This window comes from Alexandromys fortis, unplaced genomic scaffold (assembly GCF_014885135.2).
Source record: "Alexandromys fortis isolate MF-2015 unplaced genomic scaffold, M_Fortis_MF-2015_v1.1 scaffold_34, whole genome shotgun sequence".
Taxonomy (NCBI): domain Eukaryota; kingdom Metazoa; phylum Chordata; class Mammalia; order Rodentia; family Cricetidae; genus Alexandromys; species Alexandromys fortis.
This window is the reverse complement of record NW_026067933.1, coordinates 13,430,348-13,453,358: the sequence shown is the minus strand read 5'-3', so window position 1 is coordinate 13,453,358 and position 23,011 is coordinate 13,430,348. Positions and strand designations below refer to the sequence as shown.

Here is a 23,011-nt window from a genome sequence, read left to right as displayed (position 1 = left end):
ACTCCTCTCCCCCTCCCTCTCCTATCCAAAGAGCAGTCATGGTTCCCTGCCCTGTGGAAAGTCCAAGGTCCTCCCCCCTCCCTCCATGTCTAGGAAGGTGAACATCCAAACTGGCTAGGCTCCCACCAAGCCAGAACATGAAGTAGGATCAAAACCCCTTGCCATTGACCTTGGCTTCTCATCAGTCCTCATTGTTCACCATGAGTGTGTAACCTTTTACTTCCCAACTTCACGTGGTGGTTCTTTTAAATCTGCAGAGTCCACTTGGTGCTGTCTGTATGCATGTATATGCATAGAACAGTGTTTTGGAGCATGGGGAGCATAGGGCCCTATCCCTGCTACAAGGTAGAAAGTGAGCTACAGTCCTAAATGGTCTGGAAAGATTTGTCTACTGATGATGCAACTGCCAAGAATGGAGCAGTAATCAACCACTTTCGGCTGGAATTTAAAGCCCACCTCATTTCGGAGACAGTATCTCACACTGAACCTGGAATTAGCTGCTGCAGTGAGCTTTGGAGATCTTCCTATCTCCATCCAGCACTGGGTTATAGACACACACTTTATCTGACTTTTACATGGGTGCTGGGGATTTGAACTCAGGTTTTCTTGTTTACTCATCAAGTATTTTGCCTACCAAGCTGTTTCCTAAACCATTGTTAGGTTTTGATATTGCTGTTTTCTTTTGTTCTGTTTTGTTTGTTTGTTTGGGTAAGCTTATTTTAAAGGTTAAGGGTTGGCACAGTGTGTTAAAACATACATTAACTTCTAGGATTGAATTTAAAAAATTACTTGTTGATTCCACTAAGTCTTCTTCTTTGAAGAAGTAAATTGCATTAGTTTTTAGTAGTCTCCCTTAGCCGCAGTTGCCTATAGTTACTTGTCTGATATTTTTTAAGTGAAAAAAAAAATAATAAAATGTACCCTAACGTCAATATAAGCATAACTGATTGTGATAGTTCCCTGCTAATGAAAATTCATTTTTTCTGTTTACTTTTATCTCAAATAGAAGAAATCAGATGAAAGTGTATTAAATAGTCTACTTCAATGAAAAATGTTTCATTTTCTTTTAGACATGAATATGTGTTCATGGCATGGCAAAGATTTTTTGCAAAGCTAATGATTATAAATTGGCATTTTGGTTGTGATTTGTAATTATGAAATTGACAGTTCCTTACTGATGCCATTTGGATTTTGTTTCTATATCAATGTTTCTTTTTAAGGGGAAATTTAATGATATTATTCTAATTATTACTAATTTACATACTGACGACAATTTCCCCTCCCTTATCTCTTCCCAGTTCCTTCCTCCCAACTCCCCTCCCCCATCCACTCCTTCAGTTTGTCTTCATAAAAGGTCAGGCATCCTATGGATATCAGCTAAACAAATTGCAGGAGGACGAGGTAGGCTCCACCCCTCTAATTAAGGCTGGACAGGGCAACCCGGTTTGAGGAGTCGGATTCCAGAAGTTGTCAAAAGAGTCAGAGATGTTGCCTGCTCCAGTGTTAGAAGTCCCACAAGAAAATAAAGCTATACAACTATAACATATATGCAGAGGGCTTAGGTCAGGCTCATGCAGGCTCCCTGGTTGTCTGTTCAGTCTCTTTGAGCCCCCCCCCCCCAGCCTAGCTTAGTTGATTCTGTGGGTTTTCTTGTGTCCTTGACCTCTCTGACTCCTACAATCCTTTCTCCAAGCGAATTCTTTTAAATGACTTTTACTGTATAGCTTTGTAGACATTGCAAACACTTTTTAAGTTGGCAAATTTTTTGTTTGTTTTCTTATGTTACTTTTTACAAATTGAAATTGAAATCTTTATGTTTGAAAGGGGGCAAAGTGATGTGTTATAAAGTAGCTAGCTAATATATATTACTTAGGTAATGAGCATTTTTATCTCTTCCTGTGAAATGGCTATGCCTAATTTTGTGTGGCATATTTTTATGACTGCTAAGGCACTGTCATTTAAAATAATTTTTGTCACACTATTATGCCACTGTTTTCCCTTACGAGAATATAAATCATGTTCTGTTGATTTAAAACAGCTTACTGTTTTTCTTTAGCCGTTTGTTAACTTGAGTGTATGGGTACTAATTTCAAAATATGGCCAAGCCACTTGCTGAAATGTCAACTTTTGTATAGCATTTCGGCTTTTGAGAGTGTTGAATATGTGTTCTGTGCTTGAGTCTAAGTGGCAAGATTGTCTCCATCATAGAAATCCAAATTGCAAATTGTATTTTCCCTTTTATTTTCTAAGTACTTATCTAATTGTCTTTATTTCATCATTTATTAGCAGTGAACAGTCTTCCTCCTTAATACCTCATCTTTTCTTAAAATCTTCACAGTGTAGTTTTCATTTTGTTTTAACTCAGTGTATCAGTAGCCAAACATGGGGATGGAGGCAGCTGGAAAAGAATAAAATATAAACAGTAGTGGCTAAATGCTTAAATTCCAAAGTGTTTACTTTCAGGTCTTTGTCCCACACCTAATGGGTGTGACTTTGAGCTGGCTACATAATCTATGCTCTTGGTTTTTATTTGTAAATGGAAGATTGTAGGTTTCACCTCTAAGATTATAGTGAGGAAATACATGGTACATCCCGTAGCTTTTCTGGATTGTTGCAATAACCTATAGGCAGACTCCTTCTGTTTTTTTAATACAGCTGTCTTCCTAAAACATGATCTTATTTTTATTGTACTTAAACTTGTCAATGGACTACCCACTTCTTGTAAGGTAACTCAAACTTTACAATTTAGCCTTCAGGACCCTCCAGACCTGGCAGCAATCTGTCTTTTGTTTGCATAGCCTTAGGTGACCTGTGTTTGGATCTTCCTAAATCTGCCTAGGTGTTTGTATGCCATCTTGACTTGACTTTATATTATGTTATTTATGTGAATATACCCCCTCGAACCTACAGACACATGAAGCCAGCAGGTCCTCTCCTGTGTCTTTACTCTCATTTTCTTCTTGAAGAAGTTTGTATTCCTTCTCATACCTCTAAAACATATGTAGCTTCTTCAAGACCCAGTTCAAATGCAGCTTTCTTTGGTGATATGAAAACTTCTTCCCTCAGAATTACTCCATGATCTAGTGAATTCTTAAAACTTTTGTATACGCTGTACTTATTGTGATGATTGAATACCTGGATATTTTTCAGTGTCTTTAAAGAGTAGGACACAAATTAGAATATAAATTAAATTTAAATTTAGTGAAGACATAAAATATTCGAAGGCTAGTGAAAATACTTTTTTTTAACAAATAAGATCTTGAGGAGAATGATTAAAAATCTGTGTTCTCAGTGCTATACATCAAATTTTACTCACCTTTTAAAGATGAATACATGCAGACCATGATACAACAAGGCCCTTGATAAAGCCAGGCAACTTTGTGACTCTTTAGTAATCAGCAAGACAAAATAGCAAGAAAAGAGAAGAGCAGTGAGTGTAAAGATTTCAGTAAGTGAAGGAGAGGGAGTGATTTATGTAATTGGTGGAAAGTGACTGAATCCTATTGATTCCATCCTGCCTAGGCTGTCTTTTGTCTTCAGCTGTGTTGATCTGATTCACTGAGCCATTATAGGGATACGCTGACAATTTCATTTGAAGCAAACCTCTTCCTTGTGATGTTCTTTGTAGAGAATATATTTAAAGAATTGCTTTCATGTATTATTTCAGTCAGTTATCATAGAGCTCAACTGGTTGTGACTTACAGACTATGTCACACTTATTATCCTTGACATTGTGCATTAACTTAGCACTTAAAATGATTAACACACACAATGAGTACATGAACAACTGCACACTAAAATCTTAAGGTTATAATTTCAGTAGTGTAGTTGTGAGCCACTTGTTGGGGAAGAGAAGCCACTTGTTGGTTCCCAGCCACCTGGCTAGCTTAGATCCAAAATAATCACACAGAAACTATATTAATTATAACACTGTTTGACCCATTAGCTTTAGCTTCTTATTGGCTAACTTTATATTAATTTAACCCATTTCTATTAATCTGTATATCTCTATGTGGCTGTGGCTTACCAGATAAAATTCTCAGTGTCTGTCTCCAGCGGCCCCATGGCTTCTTCCTACTCCATCTTTTTCCTCTCATGCTATAGGCCAAGCCAGTTTTCTTTATTCATTAACCAATAAAATCAACACATAGACAGAAAGACTTCTCTCACCAGCCTCTTTAACTTACCTCTCTTCAATTTACCATAGTTTTTAAGATGAAATGTCTTAAGTATTTTAGAAATATGGAAATATAAAAATACAGTATTTGAAAAAGATGGAAAAAAACTAGGTCATTAAACTTTAAATATTTTCATAAACCTTTTTTCTTTTATCAAAGAACTAAAGTATGGGTAAAATAAAAGAAACTTTGGTTAAATATTAGGATACAGTTGTCAAGGATAAATTTAAATATAGTAATGGATTTGTGTAACTAAAACAAGGTACTGTCTGAAGAAGAGATAATAAATTCTAAAAATCATGGTTTAATTTTCTGAAACCATTACAGACAGGGTTGCCAGTTGGTCATCATATTTTCTGTAAAAACTTATATTAAGTCATTTTTAAGTGGCTGTGTAAAAGTCCATGTATCTAAAATATTAATAAAGGATTACTTATCAAGTCTACCATATATTAATAGAAGCACTACAACAACCCACTAGAGCTCCTAAAACACGGCAGATTTGCTGTGCTCTGTCCAACACTTGGAGCAGTGTACTTCATTAAAGCCTTTGCACACCAGAAAACAACAACAACAAAAATCAGTTCCATTTTTCCTCAAAAGTAGAAACATCAGACACCCATTATCTTTAAAAGGACTTTGGAAGGTAGGCGAAAATACATTTGGTAGTAGTCACTGATGATAAAGGCCATGGTTGTCAATATCCATGAAGAAGGTATGGACGCTTCTTGAATTTGTTAGATTCTGTTGGTTTTTCTTGTGAGGGCCCTTGAGTTCTTTATTTATTTTGGATATTAGCTCTCTATTGCATGTATAGTTAGTAAAAATCTTTTCTCATTCTATAGGCTGCCTCTTTGTACAAATGAAGGTGTCCTTTGGCATGCTTCAGCTTTCCAGCTTTTGGAAGTCTGTTTATTAATTGTTCTTAGTACCTGTGGTAGCAGTGTACTGTCCAGAAAATCTTTCCCTGTGCCAGTGAGTTAAGGGTTGTTCCCCACTTTCTTTTCTATCTGCTTCAATGTATCTGTTTTATGTAGAGGTCCCTGATCCATTTGGAGTTGAGTTTTGTGCAGGTTGATAAGTATGGATCTATTTGAATTTCCTACATGCAAGCTATCTAGTTTGACAAGCACCAATTATAAAGATGCTATCCTTTTTTCTAGTGTGTATTTCTGGCAAAAATTAGCTGTTTACAGGTATGTGGGTTTATGTCTGGGTCTTCATTTCAACTTTATTGAACAATGTGTTTGTTTTGTACCAATACTATTATGTTTTTATTACTATTACTCCATTTGGGATAGTGAGACCACCAGCAGTTCTTTTATTATTTGAAATTGTTTTAGCTATCCTTTTTTGTGTGTGTATATATGTGTGGTGTGTGTCTCCATTTAAAACTGAAGATTTTCTCTTCAAGATATATAAAAATTGTGTTGGAATTTTGATGTATTAAACCTGTAGGTTGTTTTTGTTAGGCTGTCCAGTTTTACCATACCAATCTTACTGATGCATGCCCATGAGAGTTCTTTCCCTCTTTTGATCTCTTCTTCATATTCTTTCTTTACTCTCTTACATTTTTTAACGTTCCAAGTATTTGACTTGTTTGATTAGAGTTATTAGATGTTATTTTATATTATCTGACGCTATTGTGAAAAGTGTTATTTCCCCAATTTTTTTTTCAGTCCATTTGTCATGTGTATACAGGAGGGCTACTGAGTTTTGTGAGAAAATTTTATATTCAGAAACTTTGCTAAAAGTGTTTTTCAGCTGTAGGAGTTTGCAGATGGAAGGTTGAGGGTTACTGATATATGCTGCATGTCATCTGCAAATATCAATCTTTGACTTCCTTCTTTCAGTTGGTAGCCCTTGATCTCTTTTAGTTATCGTTGAGTAGATATGGCGAGAGTGCACAACCTTGTGCCCAGTTTTAGTGAATGCTTTGAGCTTCTCTCCATTTAACTTGTTAGCTACAGCTTTGGTATAAATTGCCTTTATTCTGTTGAGCTGATCTTAAAACTTCTACCTAGAAATTCCTAAAACTGATAAATTATTTAAAAGCAATGAGTAGAAATATGTTTTAAAGTTTTGTTCAAACTATCAAAAATGCAATGAATATTTGTGTGTGTATATAATAGACATATATGTATACATAAATTTACACAATATATACAATATATGTACATACATCTCTGTGTTACTAGTATTTGGAGAAGAATTAGTTTTAAATATTCACTGCATGTATCATAAATTCTTCTAAGCTATATATGTGTTTACACTCAATCTTGTATATATTAATATATATTATGTATTTTAAATAAATACAAAATAATATAAGTATAGTAATATAATAATATATAATAATATATTTCTTTTTTAAACCTTCCTTGGTGTTATATCACCTCCTCCTCTGTCTATTCACGCTGCCCTCCCTTAATTAAAGTCTGCTCCTCAAGTTTTTGCCATTCCTTCTCATAGCACTCTGTCCAACTTTGTGTCTTTAGTAGTGTTATTCTATCCACCTCAAAGGTCCTTTATATTTTCCTGGATTCTGCAGTTGTTACAGGTTATATATGTTTATCTAAAGATTTACATCAAGAATCCACAAATAAGAGAGAATATATGGCGATTGTCTTTCAAGGTCTGTGTTATGTAGTATAACTTTTTCTATCTCCATTTGATTATCTGCTATTTTCATGATTTCATTTTCTTTACAGGTATGTGCAATTCTGTTGTATATACGTACCATATTTTCATTATTCATTTATTGAAAGATATTTAGTTTTTTTCATTTCTTTAATATTTTGAATAAAATAGCAATGAACATATGGCTACAGTAGTTATCTGTGAAGTAGGATGGCAAGTTATTTGGACATATGTCAAGGACTGATGTATGTGACTCACATGAAAGATCATATCTACTTTATCTGATAATTAATTCTGCACATTGATTTTCATAGTGACTGAACACTGGAGAAAAGAACATCTTGACCAAATGGTGCTGGATGTCCATGTATAGACGAACAACAAAGTTAGACCTGTATGTAGTATCATGTATAATAATAAACTCCAAATGAATCAAAGACGTTAGGTGAAACCTGAAGTGCTGAAATCGGTAGAAGAAAACATAAGCAGTACCCTACAAAATATAGATGTGGAGAAAGGACTTTTGAATAGAATTCCATTCACTCCAGGATTAAGTTCACAAATGGCACCTCAGGAAACTGAAGAGTTTCTGTACAGCAAGTGAAGACGAAGTCCACAGAGTGGGCAAGAATTTTTGCCAGCTGCACATCTGATAGAGGACGTATATTCAGAATACACAAAGTACTAAAAAAATAAGAGAAACAAATGGAAGGAAGGGAGGGAGGGATGGAAAGAGGGAGGAAAGGAAGGGAGGGAAGGAGGGAGGGAGGGAGGGGGGGAGGGAGGGAGGGAGGGAGGGTGGAGAGCGGGAGGAGAGAAGGTAGGGAGGAAGGGAGAAAAAAAAGGAAAGAGAAACAAAAACAAGGAGTCAAGGCATCCAGTGACCCAGCTAAAAAGTGGTCGCTGGATTTGAACAGACAGTTCTCTAAAAAGAAATAAAGATGACTAAAAAATGTTGAAGATACTTAGTAATTAGGGAAAAAGCAAATTAAAAATACTTTGATATTTCCTCTTATTCCAGTGAAAATAGTCAAGAGTAGCAAACAGCTGACAGCAATGCTGACTGAGATGCTAGGGAGGGGACTATCATTCACTGTTGGTCAGTTTTGGCTGTCAGTATGGAGAACACTTCCATTCCGACTGCTAGTCTTTGCCAGAGTTCAGTGACTCTGATACCATTTCCTATAACCTCTGGGCCTTTCTTTTGCCCAATAAAATATTCAGGATTTAAGTTCTGTGTATTGGAATTATTGAGGAAATTTCCCAAGTGTCTTAGCTGCTGTGCAGGTAGGTCATGTGGTCTCCTTTGCCGTCCCTCACCAGACCAGCAGTTCTTCACTGTACTCTCTAAATGTCGTTATTCCTAAGCTCCTTGAATGTTTATTGGACAATTTAGAACAAAAGAAAGCTTATAGCAAGCACAGAAGAGTGCAAAGTTTTGTAGTGGGTTCTTTTTATTGCTCAGTTTTTCAACATCCCTTCCACTAGGAATTTTTCTTTGTTCCTTTAATCTGCCTTGCTTTGTGGAAAGTAATGCTTTGTGATTTAAAGTCAACATCTTTCGAATTAAAGTTATGTTTAGTGGTGCATCATGAAAGGACTAGATTCTGAAGAAGGAGTTAGGAAGTCAGCGGAATTTCCTAAAGGAATCCTTACACTTCAAAGTAATTTTTAAAGGATATGTTTCTGTTAGTAAGATTGGGAAAGGGCTATTCCAGTTCCAGACATTCGCAGTTGGATATGAAAGCTGCCACTGCATTGCTTTTTTAAGGCTTCTAAAAACATTTGAGCTAAAAGCAAAATGTTCACTTACCATGTCTTTCCCTTCTAATGCTCCTAATTGACTTGAATTTGGTTTGAATTTGAATATTGTTAGACACATACAGGGTTAACCTACTTCGTTATGTATGTAATATTTGCAGTATATACTCTTATCATTTTAATGATTCCAGTATAAATTTAAATTACACAGGAAATCTAAACCTTTAGGTAAATTTGTGTGGCCCATATTTTTAATTTACCAATATTTATATTTAATTTTTCATGATTGTATGAAGTGATGGTAAAGCAGGTACATATGAAAATCACAGAAGCTTGTATATGGCTTACATACACATAATCGCTTTACTAGTGAAATATGTTATTCCTGGGATATTAAATTGTAAATAGGAAAAAATATTGTTTTCAGGCACATTGAACAGTGAAATATTTGTTTTATTCATTTATTCATCTATTCAATGAGATTGATTTTGAAATGTAAACTTATTTTTATTTGTGGTATATTTATATTGTTAACTTACACAAGACTATTATATATTACATATGTCAATGACTATATGAATCATATAGCAAATGTGGTTCTCCTTAGGGCTGGAGAGATCTCAGTAAAATGCTTCTTATGTAAGGATCAGAACCTGAGTTCCAGTCCTCAGCACCCATACACAAACTAGTGTGGTGGGATGTGCCTGTAATCTGAGCCCCAGAAGCCAGAAACAGGGCCGGCCAGGTGCTTCCTGGCCAGCCAGCTTGTATGAATAAGTGAACAACAGGTTTAATGAGAAACTCCGTCTCAAGACATACTCAAACATGCAGAATGGAATCTCTAATCAGTTCTGTTACTGACAAGATTCATGACCTTGAATTCAGTTACTTCTAGTCATTTTCTCATCTGTAAAATGAAAGTTTCAACCTTCTTATTTTCAAACTTCGAAACATTTATAATTTAGAGATTCAAAAACAAAATAATATCCAGGTCAGCAAAGAATCTGGAAGTGTATGGCTCACCATTCATTTAGGACTTGCATTGTCTCCCGGCATTGACTAAGCATGAGAAAACAAACTGTTAGAGAAGGGTATTCAAACCTCTGTGTGAAACAGCTTAGTCAGAACTGGACAGTTTCTTTCCAAGTGAGCCACCAGGTCTTAAAACTATCAGTCATCAGAACCCGGAAATAAGTATTGTCCACCTTTGTAGTATTAGAACCCAACTACATTGTTTTCTTGGTTTTATTTATTTCATTTTTAAAATTTAATAGTCTATTTTATGTTATTCATATAGCATGAGTTTTAATTTCTGTTGGTTTTGTGTTTTGCTGCATAAAGTACATCATATTAATCATGCAAGAGGTAAAAGGAATGTGACCTAAGGAGAAGGTGGGGTTGAGGGAGAATTGTGCTTTCGAGACAATGGAGAAAATGATGCATTGTAACAGGTACAAAGGAATGTTCCTTCCAAATATCTTTGACCTGGAAACTATAATAATTCCATATAGATTCTCTGTCCATGAGTCTGTTCTCTGCATGGACTGTGCCCATCAGATCTTGTAAGACTTGGGATGGGCATACCTTCTTTTAGATATAAGTGATTTGTGCCATGGAAGGAACAAACAGTGTGAAATTGGATTAATCCAAGTATATAGTAAAAGTACAATGTATGAATTGTTATATATTAAAACTTCTTTTCCAGAGCAGGTTTGTAGTGTTTGACAGGTCTGCTGGTTTTTATGCCAGTTCCCGAACTCATTGTGTTCCTGTCATGTTGCTAGTACTTTGTATATCTCTTTGAATCTCCACAGCAACCATATATATGATACAGATAGGAGATAGAAACTAATTTCATTCCTATTCTGTGAGTGAGGAAATGAAGAATTTACCTAAGATCACATACTTAGAGTATGACTGAAGTGCATATTGAATATAAGCCATCTTAATTTTCATATGAGACTTAGCCAAGCATGGCAGATACTTCTTATGCTACCAGAGCTAATACAAACTGCAGAACACGTTTATAGTTTGCAGTTCATCCACCAGTGAAATTCTTTAAGAATATTTTTTCTGCTGTGTGTGGTGCGTGCCTTTAATCCCAGCACTCGGAAGGCAGAGGCAGGCAGATCTCTTTGAGTTTGAGGCCAGCTTGGTCTACACGAGCTAGTTCCAGGACAGTCTCCAAAGCTACAGAGAAACCCTGTCACGAAAAACAACAACAACAACAAAATTGCTATGTTGATTTCAAAGGAAACTTACTAATTACAAGTAAAGTAGCTTCTGGGTAAAACATGATCTTTGATATAAAACATTACAGTCTTTTATCTTGATATATTAGCACTGAAGACAAGTTACACTACTTATTCTGGCATTTAGACTTAAAATATTAGATGAAATTTAGTATTAAAGGGAATATTTGGATTAACATTTGGTTTTCCCACAGCTAATATTAAACTCGGATTGAATTAGAGTTTTAACTGGACTTCCTTGATGTGTTATGTATCCATATTCAAAGGACTATCACAGGTAGTTATCGATTTCTTTTCAGTTAACCGTTAGTCGCCATTATTTTGCGCATAGTTGAGAGTTCTACATATTTACATTATGAATGGTTACTGCCACTAGAATGTATTTTCCCAGTACTGCTTAATGTTCAAACAAAGTATCCACCAGATTCCCAGTGTGCCCTTCACATGGAGACAGGATTTTCTCTTTGGCCAGAGTCCAGCTCTTGCTATCGCTTCCCATATGTTGATAAGTACAGAATTTCTCTTAGCATTGTTTCCCATTATATTCCTTTCCTTGTAGAAGGAGTTTTGTTTTCACTTTCTTTGTGTCTGGTGAGTTTGGCTTGGTAGCTCTCCTCAGCACTGCTTTATTTCTCCATGTGCCTCTTTTCACTTTCTTGTTTCTCAGTGGAACTTAGAAGCATTAAACACATCCTTCTAGTGGTTATATGAAAATGAACCTTTTCTGATGTGTAACTATGTAGCAGTTTTGTGTCATCTATACAGCTCTCAATATGTGAAGAAATGGTAAACTTCTGTTTCTACCATTGTTAAAAAATAACATCACTTCTAACCTCTAAGCCCTTAAGTTTTCTCCCCTCAAAATCAAGACAGAAAGTTTGCAAATAATGTTAGCCATGCATTTTTAATAGTCTTTTTCCAAGGAAGCCAGTGGAGGGATGAGATGTAGTTGCATGTTTCCTCAGGCATTGTAAAATTGCCATTCTCAGGGATGTAAGCAGCACACTGCTATTTTTAAATATAGTCATTGATTAAATACATTTTCCTTTATGTTTAAGCCATTCTTTTATACAGTAGATTTATTTTGATAACCATAACTATTACCAATAGCACAAGAAGAGGCAACTCAATGTTCAAAAGATAAAATATTCACTTGTAATCAGTGAGAACCTGCCCAAGACCATGGTATTTAGAGTAAGGATTTCTGTCTCTTTGTTATTTGAATCTACTGTGGTGTTATTAGCATGTTTCATAGGACATAGTGCAGAGCTGCTGTGATCTTTAAATGTTAATGCTGTTTTCTTATCACTTTACTGTGTAGATACCCTTCATGAGACCCAACTCTGCCACAGCTCATCCTCGGAGGCAATCCCGGAAACCTCTTTTATAAGTGTGATTTAAAAAATGTGGATAAAACTCTCAATAGAGCATATAACTAAAGGAGAACAGCTATCTTGTCCTTCCCATAAGCTTATCACTGCAAAAAAGTGCTTTTGCTTGTCAGGTTTGGATAGAATGTAATTGATTGGTCTGTTATATGGGTAGACAAGGCAGTTAATTTGCCTGCAGCGAATTTTTTTTCTTTTCCTTTTTTTCTATTTTCTTCTTTCTCCCCTTCTTTTCTTTCCTATTTCTTTTCTTTTTTTTTTTTTTTTGTAACAATACTCAAACAGTTGGTGTACGCATTATTAAAAACTACAGTGGGTAATGTCTTGTCAAAATTGTTTTAGTGGGTAAATAAATGTCTTTCCCTCTTGCTTCTTTGGCACACAACGATACAGTATTTGGACTCAATGAAGACTGAAGGAAGCCAGTGGGACTTACATGCTCTGTGCTTCCCTGTGCTTGAACAATTATCTCCGTTATTTGTTTGTAAAAGGACAATGCTTGCCACTCATCTGCAAGTCTGTATCAACTTATTTTCTTCATGTATTCAGACATGAAAGAAATTCTGCAATGAGAACAACTCTAGGTTCAATTTTACTATTATTCCTATTTGTGGTATTCAGCACCAGTGAAAGAGTGGTGAAGAGTCCGACCTTCCGCTGTTGAGTAGTACGGAAGCACTCGCTATCAGCATGGACGTTTTAGGACTAGAACTTAAGCTCAAGTAACCGTACTATACTGTCTGTGTTAGTCTGTAGGTGCTCTTCTCAGAGTTACCACATTCATTCCTTATTGTTTTATTTGATACGAACTCTGTGTGCTCCATATAGTTTTACTTTTTTGAACTCAAATGCGAAGCTGTGAAATGAGGGAGATACAGAGCTTGTTGACTATACAACCCGCCTGCTGAGAGATCCTCACAGCACCTGTGCCTCCTCAGAGGTGTACTGAGCTTGCCTTTGATCTTCACGCTTTACTGGCCCAGTTCTCAGTCAACGGCAGAAATACTTTGAATATTGTACCACTAAATCTTGAACTGATTTAGAAGAGACTGCTGAAATTGAAATGTACATACACATGTAAATTGTCAGATTGTCTCTTAGAATTCCATTGTTTATCATTGTGGGTTTGGATCTTTCCAGGTTTCGGGGCATTTGGAATAGTTTAAACTGTAGGAATAGAATAGTAGCTAGCCAATGTATGTGTAATGCAAAGTCGGTGTCTCTAGTAATCTGTAGTAATAGGAACCATATCATTGGATAAAATGTTTATTGCACATGTAGGAAATAATATATAAATATGCTATTTATTTATTGGCAGATCTTATGGCACTGGAGAAAATATCCTTAGGAAAAGCATTATGCTTTCTTTAAATATAAGGAAGAACCAACTGTCATTACTTAATTTATGGAAAAGTTGATGAACTCCAGCAAATTTTATAAAAAAAATGACAGTGGCAGATTAGCATTTTTCAAATGAACTGTGCTTTAGCCCAACTGTCTTTTAGTATAAGGCAAGAAAACATTAATGGATATTTTTTAACTTAGCGTTTTTTCCCCCTCTTACAGGTTTCTGGTTTTTGATTTTCCTGAAAAATCATAGGTAGTGTAGTTGCAATGACAAGCCCTTTCATGTTGGTTAAACTGTAAAATGTCTAATTACCGTCTTCATATTTTAGTTTTCAGTGGTAGATTTTGCTCTTCCAAGTTTGGTAAACAACCCATGTTACATGTTTTACATGTTACAGATAGAAGTTGCACAGTTCCAATATGATAGATTCTTAAGAGTCTCCAAATCTGAAGAGAATAGAATGAAATGTTTCCCTTAGTAAACAGTAGAAAGTTAACTTTTGCCCATTGCTATTAAAGTTGAAATGATTATTTATCTAAGAAAATATTTCAAAATGATTTATATCTCATAAATATGAGTAAAAGGATGACAGCTCAGGTATTCGACAGTTATTTGCCACAGAATAGGAACTGGAAAAAGCATTGCAATAGCAGGAAGGCTCTGGGAGAATACTTACTTGGTAAAATGTGTGTAAGCATGAGGACCAGTACTCAGTGAACAGCCAGGTGTACTGGCTCACTCTCCTAATCTTAGAGAGTGCTAAGGCAGGAGGTTCTCTGTGGCTTACTGGTCAGCCACTGTGCAGACTGGGCAAGTACCAGGCAACTGAGAGACCTTAGCTCAAAACACATAGTTGACAATTCTGAAGCAGGAAGGCAGACCAGCACACACCACGGGTACATATACACACACATACACACACACGCACACACCAATCTACCTACATGGTATTGGGAAGGAAATTAAATGCCTCTAAATACACAATGGATGATATGGTAGTGATGAATCAGAATCACAGAAAGCATTTGTTGAGGCTTTGTTGGCTATCATCATCTCCTTGCCCTCCTGTTCCACCAGAACTTCTGTTCTCTCTGCCTCTCTGAAGTTTTTAATCCTGTAGTTTTCTGATAAGATGCAAAAATATGAATTTGTAACATGTTCAAAATAATGTTGATTCAACTAGTCAGGGACATTACTTTGAGAACAATTAATGTAGTTATTTGTTTAAAATCATATATTCAGTATTGATTAACAATGAGTGTGGATGTCTTTAAGGGGCTGAGATTTCTCAAAATATTTGTTTCCAGACAGAAGGTTTGTAGAAAAGTAATTTATTCCTGAACACATAAGATGCAGCTTTTTTCATTTTTAAAAATTCATTTAAATATTTATTTTACAAATAGAGCAATACTGTATGCCCAAAATATCATCGACTTTTTGCTTTTTGTTTTTTCTTAAGAGTTGGGATTATGTAGGATATGAAAATAATATTTGAGTTATAAATTTGGATATTTATGCATCACTTATGTATCATTGTAGTTGTGTTTCCTGAATGTTTACCCAATATTATATGTGACATAAAAATAGATGTCTGACAGATAATATTTATTTTGTTGCCCTACTTCCCGGTTTGTACATCCTATTTCTTAGTGAAACACTTTTTAAGGTCTCAAAGTTAAATAAACACACACATCATTGATACGTTTTACTTAACTCACAGTATGGAAATATTTTACCAAAATCTGTTTAGGAATTCAGGACTCTGTAATATATTAGAACATTAACAGTTTTCAAAATATTTTTAGCTTCTGAAATTATTTTTGGCTAGTGAAAACATATGGACTGATATCGACAAGATATATGAAGGCAGAATTTATCCATATAGGCTGAACCATTGCTTTGTAAATTTAGATACCAGTAAGGATTGTAAAAAAAAAAATCAGAGACTGGTTTTACAAGTGATTTTTTTTTTTATTAAAAAAAAAATGTAGGTGTCTTTCCTGTAGTGATTACCCTAAGGTGTTGTGTAGACCTGCAGTGAGATGACTGCTGTTCAGGTACATAAGATGTAATGAAATTGAATATTCACGCTGGGGTGGGTAACTAAAATGAGGCCAACCCCTAGCCATTATCTCATTTACCTGATTTACATTGTAGACTCAGGATCTACACTATTGATTGGAGTATAATTAGTTAATTATGAACGGGGAAATACACAGTTTTGTGGCGCTTGAACACAGCAGGTTATAATGCTAAAATATTTTCAAGGGCATTAGCAGATGTAGATCAGTTTATTAAAGAACAAAGCAGACGTGTTTCAGGTATAAATGTCGAATCATTCTCTCATGCTGTGAAGAGATATTTGGCCTTATTGTGTATTTTCATAGGAATTGCCTTGTTTCATGTTCTGTTTTTAGGTTTTATTGTTGGTTTTTTATTTCACTTTTAAAATTACAAGCTGGCTGTTAGCAGATATAGATAATGAACTGAATCCACTCTTTAAGTGGTCTTGAATTATGCTTTTCCTAAATTGTTTCAATTTGTCTATAGTCACCTGTAATGAAAAATTATAGTCTATCCTACCACCCCCTCTTTCACTATTGTCTGTGAGAGAAATCCCCAGTAGCATTAATGAAATAGGTTCACGTGTTCCACATTGGTTTGAAATTTGTGAAATATTATTTAAAATACATTTTTCTAGTCAATCTGTATAGAAAATGCTTGTGTAGTGGCTTACACTAAAATTGTTAAATATTACAAAGGATAAAATATTGTAGTTATAAGTGTTATACCATTGATAGAATGTAAGAGTTTTGTGACAGTTCATATTATTTAAAATTTTTAAGGGGCCTCGGTTTACACTGTAAACTGTTTACTGAAATAACCTATCATTGTAGTTGCTAAATTTGAGTTTGAATTGCTAGTAAGGTTTTATTTAAGCAGTGTTAATATTCAAAACTAATTGATAGGAAAGTCAGAACTCCTCACCCCATTTGTTCTCTTTATACTCTTATTTCTAAGTGAAAAATGTAATGTTATGTAGTTTTACAGACAGTTCTTTATCCAGCATTGTATAGACTAGGAAGGAATGCTGACTTGTTGGGGGAGGCTGCTTGTTCATTTCCCAGCCGCCCAGACTCCCAAAATAATCACACAGAAACTTTATTATTTGAATCACTGCTTGGCCAATCACTTAAAGCATATTGCTAGCTAGCTCTTATATCTTTGGTTAACCCCTTTCTGTTATTTTGTATTTTACCATGAGGGTCATGGCCTACTGGCAAGGTTCCAACTGGCAGCTCACATCTTTCCCCTCTGGAGGCTGCATGGTGTCTCCTGACCTTGAGGTCTTTCTCCCAGCATTCAGTTTAGTTTTCCCGCCTAGCTCCACTCTTCCAAGTCATTGGCCAAAGGCTACTTTTTTATTCATTAACCAATAAAAGCAACATACATACAGAAGAACTTCCCACACCACTGAGTACTGTGGTTATTAAGGTAAAAAATATCTACAATGATCAACACCAGTGTGATCCTACAACAGTACATTTCTTTTAATGTCTGAACCACAGATTTTGTTCTTTCCAAGGCCAGTTTATCATGTAGTCTTAGACTGTTTGCTTAGGCGATGTACTCACTTATTTCCTCTAGTTATTTTTAAGTAGTTACTTAGTGTGTGCCCAAAATGAACTTATTAATTGGAAGTTAAGAAAGGTAAATAAATCCTTTAGGGCAGTAGTCCTCAACCTTCCTAATGCTATGACCATTTAATACAGTTCTTCATGTTGTGGTGACCTCCAGTCATAAAATCATTTTTGTTGCTACTTCATAATTGTATTTTGCTACTGTTAGGAGTTATATTGTAAATATCTGTGTTTTTCAGTGGTCTTAGATGACTCCTGTGAGAGGGTCATTTGATTACTAAAGGAGTCATGACCCCACAGGTTGAGAACCACTGCTTTAGCGCTTTGATTGACTTGCCTTTAGGTACAAGAGAAAATAAATCAGTTACATATTTTTGTTTGTTTCCACATTGTCAATAGTCACTCAACACCCAACCTAATGCTTGTGTGGATCTTAGCACTCACAAAGATCAGTCCATTTTCTCTGCTTTGTCTAGGGTGCTATACTTAATCATTATGCTAAGTAAGTATTTTAATACAAATAGAGCTGTGTTTCTTTAATCTCTCTGTTTTGCTAAATCAGTTTGTAAAAGACCATATAGAGCTTCTCTGTCATTAGTCTCTGTATATCAAATATGAATGTAGTATGTAGGAAGTTGTATTTCATAGGTACGTAAGTAATTAGTTTTTGTTTTACATTATAAATTGGCTTTGTTTCATTTCATTAAGCTGTAAATTTTAGGATACTCTGTAGTCTAATGTTCACAATATTTATTAGATGCTTTAAACATACTTTAAATGTTGGGTTTATATTTTATTTAAAGATACATTCTTCATATTGCTAGTTTTATATTCTCTTTTCATGCTTAAGGTACTGCCTTCTTTTTATTAGAATGTGCTATTGGTATAATAATGTTTTATTACATACACGTTTGTTTTGTTTAATAAAGTATGTTGTGTTATATCACAATACTTTTGTGGGTCATTAACTTCCTTTGAAAACTTATTTTTATTCATTTATCTTGACAAATTAAGTATGTGTATTGCTACAATTGAAATGTTTTCAAGTACTTAATAAACGTAGAAACCAAGTAAAATTGATAAAGTAACTGTTTTTACCCTAATATAGTTTTCAGGGTATAACCATTATAGACTTAGTTTTTGAGCTTTAAATATATTTGAATTTTCTATGTAGCCAAAATTTGCTAGTTTCTAAATTTTGATAAAGATTTCATAGTGACGTGTGTGCATGTGATGTATAGCTTATTATTTTAGTCTTCTATATTCTGTGTTTTGAGAATTTTAATGATAACTCTAAAATTTATCAATGGCCTTTTAGTTAATGCAAATTCTGCTAGGTGTAACCTCTGATGTTTAGGATATAATTGTTACCAGTAACCTAAAATTATGATTTTATTTTCATTTTAACAGAATTAATGAATTTTTCTATATGCAAATAACTTGTAAAATTCCTTTTTATATTTATTATTTACTTGGCAAACCTGTTAATTTCAAATGGGGTGTTTCTCTCTGTCTTTTTCTTTCTGTCTCTTGGATTTTGGTGGTTGCTAAGGGTAGAGACCACTGCTTTATGCTATTTAAACTTGGAGTTGCAGCTTTTACTTCCTGGTGAGTAAGCAAGGACCTTAGAGAACTATCCTAACACTCCCAGTTGTCCACCATCATGAAAAAGACGTCCTGAAATGGACCCTGATGAAGGTATCAGGAAGAATTAGGTCATCTCAAAAGAGCAAATGCTTCACAGCATCTTCTGAAAGAGCTACCAATACCAGAACAGGTATTGGATCATTTAAATTTTTAAATGTATTTTTAGATGCCTCATTTCAAACATTGTCACTTTCACAGTCTTAATACTTTTGGTGGTCTGAATTCTACACAAGATGTTTCTTTAAGAAAATTGTTGTAAAAAATATGCTGATAATATAAGGAGACAATGGCTGGTAGTTTTTAAGCAAGTACGAATTCTGAAAATTTGAATGTAAGGGATCAGGCAAAACAGCAGCTGAATGATATACTTTTAACTACAGAAATTTGACAGAGAAATGCAGTACCAACTGTAATTCCGACTGATGATCCCAGTGTATCAAACGAGGAAAAAATATTTTATGTATTCCAAATAATGATATGAACCTAATAATGGTATTTTTTATAAACTTCCCATCAATCAAGGGTTAGTGGCATATTAGTCCCTGTACTTGAACAGTGTTCCCTTCCTAACTACAGCTCTGGACCCTCTCTTCAGCTTAGAAAAAGCATACTTCAAAGGTTTCTGTCCCCAGTATTTAGTGGAATGGACATTTTAGCTGCTGGAATGTAAATTAGTTCAATTGAGAAAGGAAGACCCTAAATTCTCTATGCTTACTATATGGTATTCTTATTTTACATTTGAAATTAGGTATATAATCTTATTTTTTAAATGCCAGAGCAACGGTATTTGAACATTTAAAATTTGTGATTTACTTTTGTTTTTTTTTTAATTTCAGACAATGGTATAATATATAGCATTTATTAGTTGTATTTCATTTTATTCACTCCTGTAAGTGAAATAACAGTAAATGTATAGTTAATTCCTTGAGTCTCAAAGGTTTGAGAAGAGTTCCTTCACTTGCTTCATTGCTAAGTAATGAGTTGTGGAGAGATACTGCGTAAGCAGTGGCAAGTGACTGTCTCACACTGCCCGTGCCGCCATAGCTCGGCTCTTGAATCCTGAAATGGGTCCGTGAGAGGCTAGGTTTTTGTAACATGGTAAGACATTTTTACTAAAAATACAGATTATCATTTACTTTATTGTGATCATTTCTTAAAGTTAGTTTTTTTTCTTTCTGTGGCATATGCATAAGATTAATTCCATTCTGTATTTTCCCAATGATTATTAAATAGGAATTTTTATATTGTATTCAAGAAGTGTGCTTATTAAATTCTTTCTTGGTGTTTTGCTTGTAAATTAATTGACTTTTGACACACTAGTGAAAAATGAGTGATAAAGGGAAATCAATTTGTTAACAATAGTATTTCTTTTTAATCTAAAGCACAAAGAAAGTCAGGAATATAACCCTTCTGTAAGATATATACAACTTGGTATTGGTTGTTAAATTTTAGTCTTGTTATTCCAGTTGATGAAAAATTCTTTTTAAAAACACTGAAATAATACAGATTTTTCTTCATTGTCAGCAGGAAGAGAGTGTCTGAAACGAAGAATAGGTATGGTAGTTTTCTTAGATTATGTACATCATATGAGGCAAGACACTATAAAAACATATACCAGGTGTAAAATATCCTTGGAAGTACTCGAGACACCAAGTACACTGAGAAGTTGGCAAAAACTAGTAATATTCAATTCTTGAAGTGGTTTCTTCCTGTACATTTAAATATTCTGTTAACTTACAAAGATTGTATTTGATGTACATTGTGTTAGCATGCTATAAATGTCAGAAAGTTCCCATTTGCAGTATACTTTAACTTGGAAAAATACAGAAATGAAGTATAATTTGTATGACAATAATTATAGCTTAGACTTCTGTAAACAGTTTGCTGGATAAATGGTTAATTCTATTAGTTCAAATTTGAATCTTTGATTGCTACTATTTTGCACATTTGATTACACATATATATTTATTCATATTTTACCTTTCATATACTTTCAACATTTTGCTATCAGAATGTTCTGACTGACAGTTGCCTTGAAAAGTTTATGATTGCTTCATGTTCCTCTACGATATTTACTTCAGATTTAGATCACCTTTATTATAAACATTAATTTTAGAATCTCCTGAGTTAAGTGTTAAAGTAGTGATGTATAACACTTTGCCATTCGTCTTTGAAAGAAATGTTTTAATATTTATATACACTGTGAATCTGCTTGCCCTACAGATGTGATGAATGCAGACTGTGCTACCATTTTGGCTGTTTAGATCCTCCTTTGAAAAAATCTCCTAAACAAACAGGCTATGGATGGATATGTCAGGAATGTGATTCTTCATCTTCTAAGGTAAGGCCGAAAGTCTTGAAGAAAAAAGGCTGGGTCCTTTCTGTTGACAACTTTTCTGTATCACAACATCAACTTTCTAATTTTAAAAATGAAAAAGAAAACTATATTCAATGATACAAATTTCCTCTATAGAATATTTAGCTGTTTTGTATGTTCTTTGAATTACTATAGTGTATTAAATAATTTATAGTAGATTAATGTCTCTGCTAATTGATTATTTTAAGGCCATAGCAGGAAAAATTATTATTAGGCAAAGGACTTAAGAGTAGATTCCTATTTTATTTTGGAGATGATTTGACCTTAAGATAAAATAAATTTATTAGTGTTATTTTGTAGACTCCTATAAAAAAATCTAATTTAACCTAGATTTATTTTAGCTAAATATAAAAGATAAAATTCAAACAAGTTCAGTAGTGTATCTTCTAAAATAAACTCTGAATTTCTTCTTCAAAATATCAATATTACCTTAAATTATGGCAGTTTATAGTTTTATTTTTTATTTGCTTCTTTACTGTGAGAGAAAGAATAACCAGATTCTTGGTACTTGTACAAATTTTACAGAAGTCCTGAATATATTTGAATGAGGACATTCTGATCAGCTGTGCGTTACCAATATTATTATTTCATGCAAAGATAATGAAAGTAAATGCTTTTTGTAGTATGACAGCTATACTTTTTAAAAAATTGAATCAATACAGGTGAACCTCTCAAGTTATCAAACCAGATATTCTTGGGTAGTCAAGATTTCTTCTAGCTTGACACAGAGGCCTTCTGAAACTTTTGTCGTAAGGTTCACATTTTTGGTTACTTATGGATAGTATTATCATTAGTTAATGCTGTGTGCCTAGAAAAGCTATGTATTTTCTTCTGACCTATGATTTGTGCTTCCCCTGCATTTCTACTTCCATCTACTTACTCAAACCAAATGCCCAGCATCATTCAGAAGCCTCCTCATCCTTATTTGACATAGTGAATCACCTCCGAGTCTTATAAGTGCTGCCTTCCCTGCTGGTGCCTGAATCTAGTGCGTTAGTATCTCGTTCTATTCCAGTCCCTTGTGCTGTAGACAGCATCTGAAGAGCTGCCCAGACGGACTGCTCTTTTATTGTTCCTTTCACTAGGGACCTCCAAATGAGGTGTGAAACAAAGTGACATTTAACTTAATTCTGTATGGCATTCTATTTTAATGTCCATGTCTGAATATGTTTTATAATGTGCATAAAAAGCTTGAAATATTTCTAGACTCTGAAATGACGTTTATAAAAATACAATTAACTTTTATACCAATTTTATCACAACTGACTTAGTTTTGGTAGGTTTACTTGCCTTATTGTATAGTAGTGAGAGTTTCTGTATGTGGGATTTAGTACTAAAGAATAGGTACATAAATTAATTGACAAATATACTTTATGTTTTTAAAATTGGTGAATAAATTATTTCACGAATATGCTTAAATAGCAAAGTAGTCTTTTTAAAGATACGATCACATCCCTGTCTTAAATCTTGTAGTGTTTAAATATTGTCCTGTATTTACAAATTTAACCATCAAAAATAAGAATGCTTATATTGATGCATTCCCATCTAATCCTTAGTTTTACAAACTTTCCATCTCAGTAATGCTCTTTATTACAAATTGTCTTGATAGGATCATATATTGAACTTTGTTTTTATATTTTCTTGTCACTAGTTATGGACTCTTCCTAAATTTTCCTTAACTCTCATACTTACCCATTTTTATTAAACATAGAGCATTTATTTTATATCATGAGGCTTACTAATGTTTTCTTTGTATATGCCTCTTCACTAAGAATATCA

The 23,011-nt window shown here is 34.3% G+C and overlaps 1 protein-coding gene across 4 annotated transcripts in view; it reads left to right on the top strand.

The window, feature by feature from the left end:
• Phf14 (PHD finger protein 14) overlaps positions 1-23,011 on the top strand; it is a 137,579-nt gene that overhangs the window by 82,463 nt on the left and 32,105 nt on the right. Inside the window, exons 17-19 of one of the 4 annotated variants that reach the window (XR_007592446.1) lie at positions 11,026-11,108; positions 12,153-20,409; positions 21,079-21,196. Coding sequence is in view for 2 of the 4 variants with exons in the window: in XM_050145855.1 (XP_050001812.1) it covers positions 21,079-21,196 (118 nt within the window). In the remaining 2 variants the exon portion in view is untranslated. Of the gene's footprint in view, positions 1-11,025; positions 12,111-12,152; positions 20,410-21,078; positions 21,197-23,011 lie in introns of those variants that run through there. The other 3 variants (XR_007592445.1, XM_050145855.1, XM_050145856.1) reach the window with 3 other exon arrangements.